General features: G+C 37.0%; 1 protein-coding gene across 1 annotated transcript in view; it reads left to right on the forward strand.

Moving 5' to 3' along the window:
* Positions 1-14,166, forward strand: part of LOC149578606 (UDP-Glycosyltransferase superfamily protein) — a 52,614-nt gene extending 38,448 nt beyond the window's left edge. The window contains exon 4 of the mRNA XM_089830138.1: positions 13,685-14,166. Coding sequence (XP_089686264.1) covers positions 13,685-13,806 — 122 coding nt within the window. The 3' untranslated portion in view covers positions 13,807-14,166. The remainder of the gene's footprint in view (positions 1-13,684) is intronic.
* Positions 14,167-21,194: the final 7,028 nt, after the last annotated feature.

Here is a 21,194-nt window from a genome sequence, read left to right on the forward strand (position 1 = left end):
CGCTTTTGGTTTTGAAGGACAATGGGGATTTTCCTCCAGGTGCTAAATTATTGCACTTATAAGGATTGACAATGATGTTGCTACCAACCATATCCACAACATAGTGTACCCCTATTTTGGTTGTCACAATGTACTTATGTGTTGGTTTGAAAATGCAAGGTTATGCACTTTTATATAGTACAAAACACTTGCCAAATGAAGTATTTTAAAATATAGATATAATGACGCCTATTGCTATTATGCACTTAGACATGAAACATGAAAAGACAACACAATGTGAATGAATATAATGTTTAATTTGTTTAAATTGTGCTGAAGTGATAGGACAGAGAACAAATTATTAACTGGTGCTAGTAACTAGTTGGGCACATAGTGTGGAGTTTATGCAAAATATGCAACAATTGAAACCAAATTAGGAACCTTATGCAACTAGGCATTTGTCCTAGAAGACAATGGTGTAGCAGCTTTGAAATCAATGGCACAAGTAAACTTCCTCCAAAATAGACGCTTGACATACTGATTCATTGGAGTGAATGCAGTAGCTGGAATATTGATTGCAATAGTGGCGAGTAGATGGAGTGGGTGTCAATCCATTTGGTGCTCAACATTTACAATATTTCTGCATCTATCACATACTTCTGCCTTATAAACATTTGTTAACAATAATTATGTTATGACATCCTTTCATTTCAGCATGTCAAATGTAATTACCACCCCGAACTGGTAATTGCAAATTCTGATTTTTGTGTATTTTTTCAAACTTCTGATTGTATTTGCTTTTCTTTAGTTTTTTCTGATTTTTTCTGTTTTTCTGTTTTCTGTTTTTGGGTATTTCTGATTTTTACAAATCAAAATGAAGTACAAACCAAAAATGAAAGTACAGATCAAAGAAAATACATTAATACCAATGTTTTGAAAATTCTACTTTCAACAAATGATCGATCACATACCCAAATAATTAGTTACAAGTCTGATGCGACTTTGAGACAGTCCCAAATTGCATAAATAACTCTGATTTTTTTTACAGAAAACACTCTCTAAATTTCTGATCTGCAACAGCAGACCCTAAACCTTTCTGATCTGTCCCTGGTAATGCCTCTTACACTGCTAGAGGAAATTATTAAGGAATCCCTGATGCTGGACCTCAAAGCACATCCTTCTGTTCAGTAGTCTCTTGGCTGGGGTGGTCCAGTGTTGCTAGTTTGTGTGTCATTTTGTTTGGCTCGGAAGGATGTTGCTTACTGCTGCTTGGTCTGTTTTACTTGTGGTCTAATTGGCAAGGCCTTTTTTTAATTTAGCCCTGCATTGTGTTCTCTTTGTTTTTGGGTGTTGTTGCTATTATCAACTCTCATATTTTTTTATGTTTCCTGGGCCTAAAGTATATTTTATCTAGCAAAAAAAAAACTATATATCTTGTGATGAACCAAAAATCAATTGGCTTAGAGTTCATCGCATTGACATGTCCCTTAATAGACTTATAAACAGAACCATAATTACTATCAAGGAATTGAGTCATCATTCATCATATTACAAGGTTCATAAATAGAGAGCGTGTGATGTTGGTGATTGGGCCTTACTTGCATGTGTATGTGTGAGCATGCATGTGGTATTTTGAATCTCTGGGGTGTGGATGTGCATGTGCATGTGTGGTTTTCAGAATCTTATGGATGTGTATGTGCACATGCATCTCTATACATTTGTTTCTGAAGAGTTTTCCAAATCTGTGCCAGATTTTATGAAATGCTTAACTTTGGTAAACCAATTTTATTGTGCACTAGACATGTAATAATATAATATATATGCATTAAAGCAATGTCAAAACTAAAACCATTTCATTTGAAGAGAACTGCCTCTTTTTTGTGCTTCAATGTTGTTCAAAGTTCCACAGAGTTTAGGGATGGGGGACCAAGGGCCTAAGTCTAGGGATGACAATGGAGGTTGGTTGGTGGTGGCGGGTAAGGGAGGTTGTGCATTGAGGGTGAGGGTGGCATAGATACATATAAATACTTATAAAAGGGTATGTATGTTGTCTTTTGCATCAAGGATTTTGAAGGTCCATTGCGGGTGATGATTGAATCCTTGGACAGATTTTCAAAGCAGAGCACTGTAGCCTACACGAACCAATTGGTGACGGTTTCCTTCACAGTGCCAGAATTTTGAAGGGTGTTCAAGTTGCCAGCAAAGGGGGTCAAGGTTGATTTGAAACCCTAGAGAATGGCCCAGGGGAATAAAGATTTTTATATTAGGCTGATTTGTAGAGAGGGAGTCCCTTCGAAAGTCATCCCACAATAGGGGAATCAATAAGACGTTCGTCCAGGAAGGGCTTTGGAGGTATCTCATGGATGTTGTGAAGAGTTGGTTGACAGGTTCTAGTTGTGCCTCCGATATCTCCTTTTCACAACTTTCTTTGATGAACCACCTACTAGGCGATAGGATGTATGATTGGGCTACTGTATTGGCGGAGCGGATGTATGAGTTTACAACTCTCTAGCACAAGACTTTCTACATGCCACATTACACCATAGGCTTGCTGTTGGATGCCATGGTGGAACAAATACCACATGACCTTCTGTCAAAGGAGATCCAGATAGGACAGTTGGCACCAGGTGAGCCTCCTATTATGAGATGACGACACTTGACATGCCTGGTGGGAAGAAGGCAGGAGTAGGACATAAATGAGCTTGATAGGAGCTGGGTCCAAGCTTGGAACATGGGGACGTTGATAGTGGTCGACATGATACTTTTGACAAAGAGAGCATTACAGATAGCAGTCAGGATGACGATGAGGACGAGATGGAGGTAGTGTTTGAGCCCCAGTCATTATTTGCACGACCGATGTCTTCCACGACACACTTGACACCTGTTGCCAACGCTGTGCTCGTATCAACCTTTGGCCAAGTTAGAGCCCCTATGGTTATGACTCTTTTAGTCGTAACTTAGCCTGTAGTGACCATAGAGAGATCCCAAGAGGTGGTACTTGTCATGGAGGATGCACTAGTAGCTTTAGGAGAAATTACAGAGACACACTAATCGCCATCCAGAGTGGTGACTAAAGTGGTGGAGGTGATGAAGACTCAAGAGATAGGCAATAGCATGCTGCAGATGCCCCAAGTCAGACTTGATGTAGTGGGATCAGATGTTGTGGTAACAGGTGATGCAACATTATTGGTGGACCCAGTGGGTATAGCCGAGCAGATCAGAGAGCCTTACGCATTGAGAAAGGCACACTCCCCCAACGATGGGGTGTGCTAGTGATTACTTGTTGAAACGGTTTTAGATTGCGCCATTGACTCGAGGTGTTACTATCTACTCTCCAATGCATGAAGACCTTTTCGATAAGACGTTGGATAGGGCAGTAACCGGTGTCCCAACCCTTGAGTTAGAGGGCACTAGAGGTGGTGAGCAGATGACTTTTGCAGTGGTAGTTCATGTCGCTAAGGAGGGATGCCTTCCAAGTGAGGCACTGGCGGAGGTTGGGGTACAAATGATAGAGGAAGAGGAAGAGTCGACATAGGATACATTGGATGAAGATCTTGAGACATATATTGACACTCTTAATCTTGTGGTGGATAGAGGCAGGCGCAATGTGAAGGGTGTGTTTGCGGTGCGACATGAGGAGGCCAAGGAGAGAGTTGGGATGGTTGCAGTTGATCTCAGGAGGAGATGGCTACCTTGCTAGCCACTCAACAAGCGGCTTGGGCTTAGGAGCATGCAACACTTATGGCACAACTAGATGTAGCCACAGAGGGTAAGAGTTTGGTGGAGACGCAGTTGGCAGTTGTTATGCAAGAAAAGTGTCTGGTAGAGGCACAATGGCGGTATTTACCTAAGAGAAGTGTCTAGCCGAGACACTGTTGGCAGCAGTTACACAGGAGAAGTGTGCAATAGGGACCTAGTTAGTTGAAGCCAAGGAAGCATGTGGCAAAAAGAAGACTGAACTACATGATGTTGCCCTCATGTTAAAGGAGGTGGTTGAAGAAAACTCCGAGATCCAGGCAGATTTGGATATTTGGACCCAACAAGTGTACCATCTTCGAAAGATGTTGCCATCCTCCGCATCCCAATCAGATATAGGGATGCTTTCTATGCCTTCTTCTTAGTTCATGTTTTGTAATTGTATCATTCCCATTTTGTGTTTCCGTCTTAGACATTGTTGATGTTATCATTTGGATATGACTTTCTTTTGGGGGCGAATGATGTCGGGAAACTTGGTAGTTAGGCAGTTTGGCATAACTGAGGCAGTTATACGGGTGGGGTGCGACGGTTTGCCTCATACCCCTTCGGAGACTATATATATGTGCTTTCTTCACAAGCAAATGCATGTTATACATTGCAAATGTAATCTTGTGTTCGATGATTATGAATATATGAGTTTCTTCTGAGTTCTCTACATTTCCTATATTGAATACCTTGTTCCATATCTATGAACTAGTTCCTGTTACCCACAAGGGTAAACAATGTATATATTGTAAATGAAACTTTGCCACACTATGTAAAGTTTTACACTAATAAACATTGAAAATATGACAATTATATCATTGAATTAGAACATTAACAGTAGTGGGCAAAGTTTTGGAACTTTTGGAGGGAACCAAAAATAAGTATAAGAATTTGAAATGTGTTGTCCTCAATTTTGACATCACAAAATTGAGGCAACCCTCCAGAATTTTCTCATGGATTCGTAGAAGCGTCCTCTTTGGTTTGACGCATTGATAAGGCATCATGAAAACAATTCATTATCCTCGAATTGTTCTTTGTGTGGGTTTGTCTATGTGTTCTTTTGAAGATTTTTTGTTGAGATTATCCCCAATTGTTTGTAGGGAAGAGTTTTCTTTTTCCCACTGCAAACACTCAATTTTAGGTTAACTTTCTCGTCTTTTTTTTTTTTTTTTTTTGTGTTGTAAATAGTTTTTGCTTTTGTTTTTGCCTTAGGTGAATATCCCTTGGAATTCCGCTCGATTCGAGCTAACTTAGGTCCAAAGTGGAGTTGTCTAGCTCAAGTTATAAGGAAAAAAATGGGGTTTTTCAAGTCAACTGCATATTTTTATTAAAAACCTCATAAAAGTGGGCTTTTTATTGACAATTGCATGATATAAAATTATATTTGATATTTAAAGTGGATTTGGTGGTCGAGTTTAAAATTTCAACTTATTCTGAGTTGATTTGACCATAGTTTTTTATGGTTTACGAAAATAGCTTATTTTAAGGTTATTTTTCATGTTACTTTATTAAAACTATAGTTAAATATTAAATATAATTACATGAGACAACTTAAGTGTATACGTGGGATTTTTATTTCATAATGCATATATCCATATGCAAAATACTCCATGAAAATCCACTTTCAATAAATTCTAAGTCCCAACATCATTAGAAGTGTGCTTTTTTAAATGCGATTGCATATGTAATTGTGTTTAAAGTTTATTTTTAATAATTAAATGCACGTGTTTTTAAATCACCATTTAAAGTGGGTTTTTGAAACTCAGTTACATGTAAATGTAAAATCAAGATGAGTTCTTTATTCATTTTAAGCCAAAGTGGTGATTATGGATCCAAATACATATGTTTTAATTTAAAAATATGCTTTCCTTTAATTCTAAGTCATAAGTTTCGGTTTTTGAGCCAACTGCATATGTTTTATAAAGCATGTAACTGCTATTGAATTGTGTGTTTGGGCTTGTAAATTCCACTTGGAGCAAAACTAGAGATTTTATATCATGTTGCATATATTTCTAATATGCATATGCTTCCTAAAGATGCGTTTCATTAGCAATTGAAATGGTCAACTAAGAGTGGCGATTTTTGGTGGAATGCATGTATTTTATAACATGCGTTTGCTCCCAAAAGTTGTGTTTTCCTCTATCTAGGGCAAAGTGGCGATTTTTTGAGGAAGAACACATTGTTTTCTATGTGCATTTCATGCAAGAAATCCTGTTTTTCACTTTCAATGTGGATTTGGAGGGTCATTGTGTGTCATTTTCATATGCAAACACTATTTAAATGTGTGTCTAAGCATTGGCAACCCTTGGGCACATGTTTTCACTTAAAAAAGTCACGTTTTGAACTCAAATATAAGGTATTTTTAGGCATTCTTCAGAAGTGGCGATTTTTGGAGTGATTGCATGTCATATATTACATGCTTTTGGTTAAAAACAGCCCATCTAGGCCACATACTCTACCAAAAACGTTGCATTTCTTGGTGGATCTTGGTTTCCAATCATTCCAAAGAGCTTACTAGGGTATGTATTTTATTTCCAGCTTGTTCTTCATCATTTCCAAGGTTAAAATGATGCCTTAGATGCTGTTTTTGAATGCATTTGCACATAGCTTTGATTTGGTCAAAGTTCGTTCCATTTTTTGGGCATTGTATCTCTCCAACTATCTCCACATGTCCAAATTTGGATCTTGAGTATCCTTAATGTTTGAAATTCAAAATCTACACAAGTCTTGTGATATTGGACAAACCTAAATCCTAAATCTTTTGGATTTATTTCATATTTGCTCAAAATTTGGATAAAGACTTGTTTTCTCATTTTTGGTGGAGCTGAGGTAAAATTCCTTTATTATTTTCCTTAAGGCATTGATGTATATATTTGTTTACTTGTGAATGCAAATCTTTGTCATTTCCATTTTCAGATTTGTATGTTTTGGTGCATACGAAGTCGCTCTTTCTATCTTCCGTTCTTCTCAAAGTTGCATATGCAAGGTCTCATCTTACTTGCATATGCAGTTGGGTGTAAAATCCCGTTCTTCAAAGAAAGATAAGTTTGTTCTTCCATCACATGCGGATGCAAGTTAAAACCCGACCATTACGCATTCTGTGTACCTCCATATGGCTGCCCTATGGTTAAAGTCTTTCCCACATGCTTACTAGATAGAGTTTCACAATTTTCACTTGTTAAAACATGAGACAGTCAATATGTTATTTATTTTTCCCCTTGCTCACTTAATTCCAAGCTTGCTGTTCGCATATGCAATCCACTCCAAAAATTCGATTTTTGGTTACTTTAGCCATTCTTGAGCCATTTTTGAGCTTGACCCATTTTTCCATTCGCTGTACACAGTCATTTCATCCAATCTCCCTATCCATACCTGCCTAAAATCCTTGTTTTCACAGCAACAACTTGCTATGGACTCCTCATATGATGATGTTCTTACACTATGGAACCTTCATAAAACAGTTGCGTAGGCACACCATTCAACAATGTCAAGAGAAGTTACACCAACAAAAGGGAAAGAGACTATTGCTGGATTGAATGACATTCTCAAGTCACTCAATCATCAACTCGAGGTGCTGGACAAAATCTTGGTGTTTAGAACTGATGGAACTCTAAATTTTTGCAAAATTTAGGGTCTCCATTTGAGCAGTAATGTTGGAGATTTGATGAAGCCTTGTCATTGATTCATGTTAAGATGCTAAAGCACACTGAGGAATTTGTCAAAGAGTATATGATTGTGTAAGTGATGGATCATATTAGAGCCAATCAACTTCATTGTCTCATCTTACTCAACTGAGCCTTGAGATTCAAAGAGGAATATAGGCTGCATGTTAACAAGGATGCCAGGAATTCACATCTCACTTTTTAATCATTAAAAAGACTGTATTTCAAGCACAACATTAAATATCTCCTGCATTGATATGAATCAAATTCTGAAAGTGCACGGCTCATAGTCATAATTCGAAAGACAATATTGTGAATGTTTCATGTGTTACAACTTGATAGTCTAGACAAAGGGATATGCAGTTAGATGCAACCATGAAATCATATTGAGAAGATGGTTTTCACAAGAGTTAAGTACAGATATCAACTGGAATAATGTACAAATCTGATAAGCAAAACATGAACAGCAAGTATGAGACATTTTCATCAAGAGTGGTAGTATGTGAACTAGATGGATACTAGCAAGAATGTTCAAGCTTTCACACAGATATCTAATAGATAGTTGAGAATGGAGAAGCCCATGAAGAATGAATGGTATTCTCATTTTTCGAGTCACCTCTGCACACATAATTCTTGTTGTCTGAAAAGAAATATATTAGAAGAGAGCAATTAATGATATTAAAATAAGAAATTTTAACATCTAGAAAGATTTTCTTGTCAAGAACTTCGTCTGAGTTTTCAGTATATAGTCTACAGAACCTTTCATGAGTCGTTATAATATCACACAACACTACCTTTGAGAATATTTTAAAGAAATGATAGTGTGCTTATGAAGGCATTGGGCCCGTAAACAAGTATATTGAGATGTGGTACAAAGAGTCTTGTGCATATACCAGCTAACGTTTTACATTGAAAAATCCATGCACCAGCAACAAAGATTATGTATTGAGGTGTCGGGGGTAGTTCGGGCAGTCTCCAACAACAATATATGTAGGAATGGCAGGTCCAAACAAAAACACAAATGGTGTCAAGACCTTGTGCCTAGAAATTTGCAGGTTAAAAGGATAGCACCAGGAGCAAAGGTTTTATCCAAGTTTGCAGAGGGCATGAATGCTTGGATATTTCCATCCACGATAACAGAGATTTCATTACCTTTCTTTCACAAGGTTTCCTTAAAACGAGAGAATTATAATGTTTATTATCAATCATTCTAACACTTGACGATGGTTTATGTTTAACACATGTCTGTAATATGTCAGAGAGTGGCTCGAGCATTATTTAGACAAATGCACCCTTGGTTCTCAAGCGGAAGATGACTCGAGGAGAAGAATAAGAAAAGAAGAGATCTAGCGGAAGAGAAGAGCAAATACGCTGAGTTTACAAGATATTTTCAATGCCTTTATTAGAATTAGGAAGTGGAATATCTCACAAAGATGTCTTCTGTTACCTTTCGAATTGAAGGCTATACCCAAAACCATGGTTTTTGATAAATCTGTAAGGACTTGAAGGTGCTTGTAAATGTGGAGCAGAAGAGTTAAAGCTTCAAGCCCAGTGTTGTCGATATCTTAAAATATAATACACCAAACTATCGATCATATTAAATCAAGATTACATTAAGTATTTAATATTGGTTGGTTATTGGATATGAAGAGGTACGATGGTTAATAATGCCCTTCCATTCTTTATAAATAGGAGATGAAATTTGGACAATTTCATATTCGTATATACTTTCTAAAAATTTGCATACTATATGCGCTATGATATGTTATATTCTTTTATTGGTGAAGAAATTAATTTTTGAACTAAGCTCGTGAATTCGGATTATTGAATAAATTCTTGTGCGATTTTGGAGACAAACTGTATTGGATGGATCATCCGTAAGGAGTGTCTCCAGTGTAATTTTATTTCTCACATGATCAGAAGGAATATTATTTGCATGAAGCTTTAGAGTTAAAATATTATATAGTTCTGTCCTTTATAATTACTATTAAAATTTTATAAATAATTTATATGATAGATAAGTGGAGAAGATCAATTATAGCATTTTTAAATTGAACATCATAGATATTGAGAAATATTTTATTGTTTCCGAATCTATGTTTGGTTTGTCTCCAAACCATAAGAGTTAAAATACATTTCAGACTATTTTAAAATTGCGTCCATATATTTGATCTATCACATCTTGATTACTAAATTGTTTATAATTAATGTGCATATAATTTTAATAAAGTTGTATGTTTTAAACTTATAATATTGACTCTTTTGCCCTTCGGCATTGGTCTTTATATTTTCCATAATTTGTAATCCATATGCTGACAATTGTTTCATCTCTTTCCTTTGAAGAATTAATATATTCATTTGTTGCATTAATCTATACTTATTCTTATTTTGAAAACATTCATATATTCACTTATTATTCTCAATTCACAATTTGCAAGTTTGAAGTTTTCTATAATCTTTGCCGTTTGGGAAACTTTCAATATATTCACATTCTAATCAATCTGCTATAAGCATCCTAGGCTTAAGTGTTTTGTTCAGGATTAGGTACACCCGCCTTGGTTTTGCAAAGCTAGAAGTGCAGGGAATTCGAACTACACTGTTCGGTTCTGTCAAGTTGGCCATTACCAGTTGGATATCCTGACATCGAGTTGGCAAGACTCGTAGGATTCCAATCTGTGGTTTTGGGAACCAATAGGAACAACATGATGGAGATGGATTTGGATGTCTTGTGTAAGTACGGAGTCATTAGGTCTATTGAGATGTACCATGATTACGCACATGTGATGACCAACAAAGAGAAAGTTCTACAAGGACTTGTAAATGATGCAAAGGCAACAGTAGCCAGGATAACTAACCAAGAAAGCATGATCAACGAGGCATTTAGAGGGCTATCATGCGAAATCATCATTGAAGATAACGAACTCAAGAATCAAGAAGATGTTCTCACAGAGTTCACAGAGGCCATCTGCTTATAGCTTGAAGTGGATGACGTCAACATTAGTGTGTTGGATACGTTTGCAAGCTGGAAGTAGTTATTGAAGAATCTGCAAAATCAAATTGAGATTTGTAACAAAGAGATATCTGGAGCAGCAAGCATACTTAGGAAGGTTACAATGATCTTGCAACACACCAGTGAACTAGATGCTGCAGTTTTATGCAAGTGCCTGCGGAAGTTTGGAGAGTTGGTTGATACCATGTGTATACTTCAAATCATATTTTCATATGCTTTAAGTAGAATAGCAGTAGGAAAGCTACATGTAAAGAGCATCTATGTTGTAAGTACAGGATAACATGCACCTGTACAACCAGCTCATGTAGTTAAGTTGTAATCGCATTAGGCATGCAACTTTGAATAAAGTCAAAGTAGTTAGTTAGAGATAAGTCAAGGTGGTTGAGGTTGTTCTACTTTTTCCTCCACCTTTCCCTCCTATTTTTCTATATAAAAGAGAGAGCTCATTGTAAATAATCATCTGTTGGCAAGGCAAGAAAACTTGGCCAGGTTATATGTGCACTCTAAGACTTTGTGCTTGGATGTAAATCTAAATTGCTATCAATAAAAGAGGCAACTTGTTTTCAACTTTGTGTTGATTCAAGGTGTTATGTGAAGATATTTTCTAGATATTGATTGTGAGTTTTGGAGCTTTGATCAAAAGGGAGTTGAATTTAATCATGCAGACTTTGAGCTGCCTATTACATTCAAAGCCAGTTTGATTTTTTGAAGACCTTGTGCTATAGGAGGACAAATTGTAATTGATAGTAGTGACTCTAATCACTTAGATTTGAAGACTTTGTGCTTCAATTATAAGTGTTTTTATTAAATTTGAGAGTATCTAGTAAGAGATTTTGTGCCTTATTGTTTATTTTGCTTGAGTTTTCATTCGAGACAAGTGCAGGAGACTTTGGGTTCCTATTTTTGTTTCACAAAATATAAAAAGTAAACTGCTGCCCTTGGTGTTGTTCTTACATCAATTTCAAGGTGACTGGTATTATCATAGCAATAAGGCACTTTTTGTTAAGTTGGAAAGTTTGAGTTGTATGCAAATCACTTCTGAAAAAAAAGAAATTGATAGAGAACCATCCTTTTTTGTAATTTCAGTTAAGTTCTTATTGAAGCCACCTACGGTAAGAAGGGAGCCTCCCCTATTGTTGAGAAGAGAGAAATCTCATGAAATGTTGCCTAAAGTCACAGTTTTGTAAGTCGTAGTTAGTGATGTACAAATTGTTTATCGAACAAAATGACACATTACTATATGCTAAGTGAAGTTTAATGTAATAAACATAAAAACATGGCAATGATTATAATTAGTGATTCACAGTAAGAATGACTGTGGAGGTTTAAGGTCAAGGGGCAGTGCCCTTTCCAGGGGGTTTGAGTGGCAGCACTCCAAGCATGTTCCCTGTGGCAATACAAGGTGAGGTCAAGGGGCAGAACCCCTTCTAGCAAGCCCAGGTAAGGCTTCTAAAACATCACAAACCTTCATTATGAATGTCATCTTCACAAATTTGTCGCCATTTTTTTTAGGTTTGAGTTTCTAATCGGGGGGCACAAGAGGCTCCTTGGTATACTCAAGAGGGTCAGAAGACTTTTGGGAATCTCCAGCACATCCTAGGGATGTATCGCCATCTCCAACATCTCGGCAACAGAGGTGGTGCGGTGGGGGACATTTCCCTCGTCCCTATGTCTTGGAAAGGTTACTGTCTCTGAAACACAATGACTGGTTTTTGCTTTTCTGTAATGCTGTCAGTAGTGATTTCTTATAAGGATGCACTAAAAACTACTCACCTTGTAAGGACAATTAGACTATCACTGTTTGTGTGCGTGCAGCTCTATTATCATATTTCAGCATTGCATTGCTATAATGAGTATGTAACTTAATGATTATCCAATGTAAGATTGTGCTCAAGGACTCTACTTTACAATGATTGTATTAACACTAGTTGCAATGATTACTTTGATATTACTTATTAAAATTGCAGCACTTAGAATTTCTCTATGCATGACTGCAACAATGATACTGAAATCCTGAAACGGCTCCGTCCTGGAAACATGGGGAATATGTCAGGGGGACATGTTCCCGTGGTTCAGTGGTAGCTACTGTAGGTGGTTGATGTTCCATTTCTGTAATACTGTCAGTAATGATTTCTTACAACGATGTGTTTAAAACTACTCACTTTATGAGGACAATTAGGTTAGCACTGTTTGTGTGCCTACGACCCTGTTATCAAATTTCCACACCGGATTGCTGTAATCGTTATGTAACTTAATGACCCTCCTCTGTAAGAGTGTTATTAACAGCAGTTGCAACGATGATTTTGACATTGCTTTGCAAAGTTGCAGCATTTTGAGTTTCTATATATGTCTGCAACAATGATATTGAAACATGGAAACATGGAGTTTTGTTTTGGGGTGGGGGTGGGGAGGTGTCCCTCTGGTTCAGTGGTGCTGTTGCAGGTGAGTGGTTTTTGCTTTGTTTAAATACTTTCAGTAATAGTTGCTATGAGGATGCACGTACAACTACCCATTTTGAGGACAATTCGGTTAGCACTTTTGTCTATCTGCAGCCCTGTTTTTCGTATTTCTGCACTGCATTGCTGTAATCACTCTGCTACATAATTGTTATCCTATGTAAGATTGTGGTCCTTTGAATTTTACAATGATTGAATTAACACTAAAGTGCAATGGTGACTTTGACATTACTTAGTAAAATTGCAGCACTTAGAATTTCTCTATGCATGACCACAATAATGACACTGAAACCTGGAAGCTTTTTCTTTGCTCTAGAATTCTTACGAGAATGCACTTAAAACTACACACTTAATGAGGACAATTAGGCTATCACTGTGTTGTGTGCCTGCAGCCATGTTATTGTATTTATGTACTGCATTTCTGTAATCACTGAGTAACTTAATGATTATCCAATGTGAGATTGGGCTCACTGACTTTGTACATTTTACTGATTGAATTAACACTAGCCCAATGATGACTTTGACATTACTTGTAAAATTGCGGCACTTAAGAATTTCTCTATGCATGACTTCAGCAATAATACTGAAACAAAATTGTACACAATGCTACAAACATCGCAGATCAGCACTTGAAAATTAATAGTTTAATAGTAAGTTGGAGTAAATTTTAAAGAACAGAGGGTTAAGCAAGCAAAGGCTTGTGTCTCCCAATGCATGAAAATCATATTGGCATATAAGAAACTTCAATATTTTTAATTCACATTGATTGTATGCTTTGGCTATTTGCAAAATACATACATGTTATCATTTACGTACACCCTTTTTTAAAACTGCAGGAGATGAAAATCTAATGATAAGTATGTGTGAAAAGGCCTTGAAAACAGCTCTACCTGGTGCAGCTACTAAGATTGCAGAACACCTCCTTTCACTTGTGGGAAGTGGCATTGAAAGAAGCTAGATTTTGTTTCTTGAGAATATGTTTCATCAGTTCAAAACAATTCTGATGAGGTGTTTGAAGTGTCAAATGATACATAAAGATGTGAAGGATGGTAAGGTGTAGCTGTCATCATTTGTTACTTTTATTTTTTTTGGATAGTGAAATAAATTTTGCGGTCTCCATGGCCCCAAAACCCGTGCAGCATATTTTATAAGAAAGACATCTAAAAGGTCCATACAGTATAAAGTTTTATTTAAACAGTTGGTATGTGCACGCACATACAAATCTGCACTCCAACGTAGAGAATATTAACACCCTCTTAATGTCATTTTCCACTTCTACATGAGATTATTAAATTTAATAAAAGAAAAGGTTATATCATTGCTAGTGTTGTGTAAGCTGTTGAATATGTTCTGTAAAAATGTAGGAAACTGCAATATCAGAATTCTAACAATTTTAAAGGGGTAAAAGATAATTATCCATAATACAAATGGCTGTTACAGTTTAGAATGATTTACCAGTCAATTGACACATTGTGTTACATTATTAAACTCCTCCTTGTGTTGATAGATTGAAGCTCCATTATGTACTGATAAATGGGCCTGGAAACATGACTGGTCAGCGGAAAAGATCATTGCATTGTGGTGTATTTAAATGAGAAATGTTTGAAGCACTTTTCCATTAGTTGAGTTTGTTAATTTAGTGATCAAACTTATTCAGATCACTAAATTAACAAACAATTAATTGAAGGACTTTTCTGTTAGTCAAGTATGGAGTGAGGGTAATGTTTAAACCTTTAAACAGTCGAGGAGGAGTTTGTTAAATAAGTGGTTGAACTTCTTTTGAACACAACTAAAATGTTAAGCAACGTAGAAATCACTAGTAAATAACGTAGAAATCACTAGTAAATATTGTTAGTCAGGCTTAACACTTTGAAATGTTGATCATTAATGTCTTGAATTCCCCCTAGTTCCTAGAATTGTATAACTTGGACTACACACCAAATGCTCCTATTGTACTACTTACCAACACAGAATTGCTATCAGCTTTGTCTTCCCATCAGCATTAGATATAGTTTAAAGCTAATATTTTATTAGATAGTGATTTCTATTAATTTAGTTTTTATATTATAACAAGAATGAAACTTGAAATATCACTATATGCTTACAAATCACACCTACTTGTTTTGTTATATAAACCTTCGAATTGCTTTCATCATATTTGTTTCATGTAATTGGGCTAATTGATATACTTAATATTTTTTTCTGTTATATTAATTTTGACGATCTATAAGAAATGATAAACATTATTAGCATGTAGAACCTTTTGTTTACTTTTTAGCAACACAAAACATGTGTACTTTACGGCAGATAAAGTGTTAAAAGACGAGATGTATATGTACCGTAAGCTTAACACGCTCTTCTCAATTTAATTTACAATCATTTTGAATATAGTTCCCATCTTTTGTCATTGATACACACTCGTCTATTTTGTTACCTTTGCATTTTATTTCATGAAATTCCAACGTCCGAAACAATTACATCATTTTCATTTGAGTTTTCATGACTAAATATTTATATGTTATAAAAAACTAGTTAAATAGGCTTAGTGGATATCATTAATATATCTATATTCCTTTTCTTTTAAGAAATGAGTTATTATTATATTTACTTTATAAATACTTTGTTTTTACATAGAATTTTGTTAATTAGTCAAAATTCGTGAGAGTGTGTGTTTGCAAATGACACCTCATAAAATTTTGTGGATTAGATAAAATTCATGAGAGGGTGTGTAATGTAGAGCTCTCTTTGATTAGGCAACTTTGATGTGGTGTGGCCTTGTATCTTCTAGTATACTCCAGAATGGGCTTGAGAGAGGGCTCTACACCTTTGAATAAACTTGCAAACAAAATATGAACTAGGCAGTCCAAAGAGTACAACTATGTCTCTTAGCAAAATACTACCAAATACTTGGAATTTGCTTGGAATGGGAACCTATGTGTTAGAAGGGGAATGGAAAGGTTCCTGAACATCTAATAATCTCAAAATGATGGATTAAGACAGCATATCCTATGCCCAAGAGCCCAAACAACAATTTTGGCTTTTAGGCCTAATAGCCCCTTTTAGCCCTACCAATGAGGGATTATGGACTTGGTTTGAAACTTCTCCAAAGGACCTGACAAACAAAGTGGATATCTAGACACCATTTTGGAAGTTGCTTTAGATCCCAAGGTTTCAAACTCCCAAATAGTCAGATGATCACCAAACCCAAAATGCGAGAAATAGTCCTAATAGGCCTAATTAGTTAGATTTGTGAAGGAAGTACACACCAAGCTATTGTCCAGGCTTAACCACCACTTGAGATACTTGGAGGGATCTATAAGAGATCACAATCCACCATCAAACATGTTTTATCCATCCCCAGTGTGACTTTGACACTTCAATGTTTGCTATCCTGAACCAAACACATAGAGATGTTTGGCCTAGGGTTGGGTTGCAAAAATAGGAAACTCAATCCCCATCTCCCATCCTTCTGGAATCCTATAGTACACCAACCTGACTTGCATTTTCTTGAGTGGCATGAAATTCCCATAGTGGAAAAGCGAGTCGGGGCATTTTTGCCAAAAACTACTAATGAAACAAGGGTTTTGGTGCACTGAAGAAAGATGTTTGAATATCTTTTGACTTAGACCACTTCAACTCTTCAAACCAATTGCAAGGTTGTCCTAGTACATCCTAGAAGCTGGTCCAGTCATTCATTTGCACCTGCCAATTTGTACCAGTTTGTACACACACGTGTTGCAGGACAATTACAAGGAAAAATGGGAGTTTTTATTGATTTTCAAATGTAAATTACATTCTATGTCTTCCACCCGCTTGAAAGGGCTAGATGAAGACCTTTCCCAAATAATCCAACTGATTTTCAAAGGTTGTGATCGTTGGGAGATATTTATGCAAAAGTTGTCAAGCAACTTTTGTTGTAGAGTGTAACTTTTTGCAATTTTTGCAACATGCACACAATAACCATACTAGGACCTTCCTCTAGTGTCCTAGGGATCTAAAACATGTTTAGAAGCCTAAGAACACACCTACCCTATCTTAGGACTAGGATGTGCCCAATGACCATAGTAAAAAACCCATGGTTTATAGAACACCAATGGTGACTAGGCCTTACAAGTAGGCTTATTTGAAAAGGAAAACTACTTATAATAGTTACATAGGACGCTTAGGCATGAATGTACTTGAGCAAAACTCATGGAGAGCTTGTTGTTGTGGATGCCCTGGAGAGTGGAGGAATAGGTGCTCTTGCACCATACTCGTTTTAAAAACTCAAGTCCCACTTGAGAGTAGTTGCTGAACAGAAGTGCCATGTTTGGCAATGCATTCTTCACTCATCCATGTAGCATCTATATTAGGAAGACCCTTCCATTTGACCAAGTAGTCTATGTAGGTCTTCTTCCTTGTTTGTTTGACCACCTTGGAATCCAGAATCTTCTCCAATTGTAATGGTTGGCTAGGTGACAAGTCTTTGATCCATTATGCCTGTACATCATCAGTATCCTGCATTAAATCATTAGTTCCTACATCACCCTTGAAATGGGTGAGATAAAAAACATTGAAAATAGGAGACATTGAAATGGCTGAGGGCAATGAAATTTCATATGCATTTTCCCCAAATTTATGCAATATCTGACAAGGTCCAATCTTTCTCATCTGCAGTTTGGTGTGTCCACTGGGTAGCCTTGCTTTGTTCAGATATGCCCACACTTGATCTCCTTCTTTGAAAGCAACATGCCTTTTCTTCTTGTCTGTTTGTTCCTTATACCTTGGAGTGTTATGGTTTAAAGTGTCCTTGACTTGGTCATGAATCTGCTTGATCCATGTGGATAGTTCATCACCTTGTGGACTGACTTTAAAGTCATTAGGTAAATCTCTTAACTCCACGACTCCTCTAGGATGAAGTCCATAGTTTACTTGGAATGGTGTCTTCCTTGTTGACCTGTTTACTGAGTCATTGAAGACAAATTCTGCTTGAGGGAGGATAGCATCCCAAGTTTGTCCATGCTGTTTGGTTAGACACCTTAGAAGGTTGCCCAAAGACCTGTTTACTACTTCAGTCTGCCCATCTGTTTGTGAATGGTAGGCATAATTTAAAGAGAGGTTTGTGCCCTACTTTTTCCATAGGTTTCTCCAAAAATGACCTTGGAATTTCACATCTCTGTCTAAGATAATGTATGTTGGTAATCCATGAACCCTAACCACTTCCTCAAAGAATAGGTTAGCAATATGTGAAGCATCATTAGAACTCCTACAAGGAACAAAATGAGTCATTTTGCTGAATCTGTCAACTATGACAAAATTGCTATCAAAATCTTGTTTAGTTCTTGGGAGGCCTAAGACGAAATCCATACTCACACTATCCCATGACTTTTTTGAAATTGGTAAGGGCTGGTAAAGACCTTGATTTGTTCTGACTCCTTTGGCTCTTTGGCAAATAGTGCATGTCTTAACAAACTTTCTAATATCAGTGGGTAGATTAGGCCAATGGTAGTTTCTTCTTAGGAGTTCTAGTGTCTTATCAATCCCAAAGTGACCTCCTAATGTGCCACAATGCTTTTCTCTGATTAGATTTTCCCTCATGGAACATCTTGGAATGCAAAGCTGACCTCCTTTGAACAAAAGGCCATATTGCAACAAATATTCAAAATATGTAGTATTATAGGCATCAGATAAGGTAGAGAAAACCTTATGGATGTCACCAATATCTGGATCATCTTTGTATAGTTGTTTGAGGGCATCAATTCCCATGCATTGTACCTCCACTTCTTCAACCAAAGTGACTCTCTTGCTGAGAGCATTTGCTAACTTGTTTGTAGTGCCTTTCTTGTGTTTTATAGAGAATGTGAAGGCTTGGAGTTGTCCAACTCACTTCATATGCTTGCAACTTAACTTGTCTTGGCTGTTGAGGAAGCTTAGTGCATGATTGTCTGTATAGACAATGAATTCCTTAGGAAGCAAGTAGTGCCTCCATTTCTTGAGAGCCTGAACCATAGCATATAGTTCTAGGTCATAAGTACTGTACTTCTTCTTGGCATCATTAATTTTTTCAGAGAAGAAGGCCACTAGTCTTCCCTCTTGATTGAGGATTGCACCTATGGCAAGGTTGCTAGCATCAGCCTTCATAGTGAACAACTTGTTGAAGGTAGGTAGTGCCAAGATGGGGTATTGTGCTACTCTTCCCTTCAAATATTCAAAAGTTGCATTTGCTTGTGTAGTCCACTAAAATTTTGTTTTCTTACCACCTTTGATGGTATCAAGTAAAGGTGCACAAATGTGACTGCAATTCTTGACAAATTTTCTATAAAATGTTGCCAATTCATGGAAGCTCCTAACTTTCCCTGAGGTCTTATGTGTTGGCCAATTGAGGATAGCCTCTACCTTTTCAGGATCCATTTTCAAACTGCCCTTTGAGATGGCAAAACCCAAGAATGTCAACTCTATCTCCATAAATGCACTTTTTAAAGATTTATGGCTAGTTTCTTCTCATGTAGCCTTCAAGGGACATTTTCCAAATGTTTCATATGTTCCTCCTTGGTGTTGCTGAAGATCAATGTGTCATCTAAGTAGACCACTACAAACTTGCCTATGAAGTTATGAAGCACTTCATTCATCAGCCTCATGAAGGTGCTAGGGGCATTGCTAAGACCAAATGGAATTACAAGCCATTCACACAATCCTTCAGTGGTTTTAAATATTGTTTTCCACTCATCTCCTAATCTTATCCTTATCTGATAATAGCCTGATTTGAGGACTATCTTTGAAAAGTAGCATGCTCCTCCAAGTTGGTCTAATAAATCTTCAATTCTAGGCATAGGGAACCTATATCTAATTGTTATTTTGTTTATTGCCCTAGATTTAGTGCATAGTCTTCATTTGCCATCCTTTTTAGGGGCCAAAACACTAGGGATTGCACAAGGGCTGAGACTCTTTTGTATGAGTCCTTTTGCCAACAAATCATTGATTTGTCTAGAAACCTTTGCATTCTGATCAGGAGTGAGTTTGTAAAAAACTTTGTTGGGGGGAGAAGCACCTGGTATGAATCTATCTGGTGAGAGATGTCCCTTAATGGAATGAGTTCATTTGGCGTGTCCCTTGCAAGTATTCCCTTACACTTCTGCAACATACTATCTACTTCCTTGGGTACATCTTTGAAGATTGCTTTCATCTTAGGTTTGAGGACTAGGGCATACCCTATCTCAAAAGCTTGGATAGTGTTTATCATTTCTTGTTCTCCTGCCATGAAGACTAATTGCTCCTTAGGTTTCTCCTGGTGAGGGTCAGGGAGAGGGAGTAGGTTATACTTATGGCCACCTTGATTGATTTGATATTTTTTAGTGACACTATCATGCTCGGCTTTTAGGTCATACTGCCATGGACGTCCTAGCAAAAGGTGACAAACATCCATGTCTACAACATCACAAAGGACTCTATCCTTGTAGTCTTTGATTGAAACATCTACCCAAGCCTATTCATTTATAAGGGTTTGTTGTCCTATTGTCAACCAAGATACATGGGAGGGATTTGGGTGGGGTGTTTTCTCCGACTTTAGTTTATCTACCATTTCTTTAGATACAAGATTCTCAGTAGAACCAGAATCAATTAACACTTTGCATACCTTACCATGGCTTTTGCAGTTGGTTCTGAAGAGAGTCCTTTGAGAAGGCTCCACTGATGCAAGTGCTCGGATCAAGGTCATTTTCATGATGAGAGTAGCCCCTTCTTCACCAGTAGTCTCTTACACTTTCATCATCATCTTCTTGCACAAGATTTGTTCTTCTCTCTCCTTGGCTATTCTGCTTCTTAGGGCACTTGTTAGTATACTGACCTATCTGGTTGCAATTGTAGCATTTGATCTACCTATTGTTTCTTCCACCATTTCTACCTTTTCCATTACCTCTCTTTCCTCTGTATCCACCTCTTGAACTACCTTCTCTTTGGGTGTTCTCCTTATTGGAATCTCCTTGTGGCCTATTGTTTTGTGTTCCTCTTCCTCCATGGTTTCCTCTTCCTTTATCATTCTTCCCTTTATTTCTATCACTTTGTTCATTCCTTCTTTTGAACTTTTCTTCAACCTTCAGTGCCAATTGGTAGCACTGGTTTACTGTGGTAGGACTTGTCAGACTAAGTTCATCTTGAATGACAATCCTTAGTCCTTGCATATATCTAGCAAGTTCCACACTTTCAGGTTCAAAAAGTTTAGATTTCAATCACCAACTTCTAAAATTCTTCAGTGTAGGTAGAGATATCCATCTCTTTTTGTTTAAAACTCATCTTCCTTTTATGAAGTTGGACTTCATAGTCCTCAGGGGCATAAGTCTCTCTAAGTAGGGTCACCATCTTCTTCCATGT

This window comes from Cupressus sempervirens, chromosome 1 (genome assembly GCF_028749045.1).
Source record: "Cupressus sempervirens isolate cs-2001-9-10 chromosome 1, ASM2874904v1, whole genome shotgun sequence".
In the NCBI taxonomy this organism is placed as follows: domain Eukaryota; kingdom Viridiplantae; phylum Streptophyta; class Pinopsida; order Cupressales; family Cupressaceae; genus Cupressus; species Cupressus sempervirens.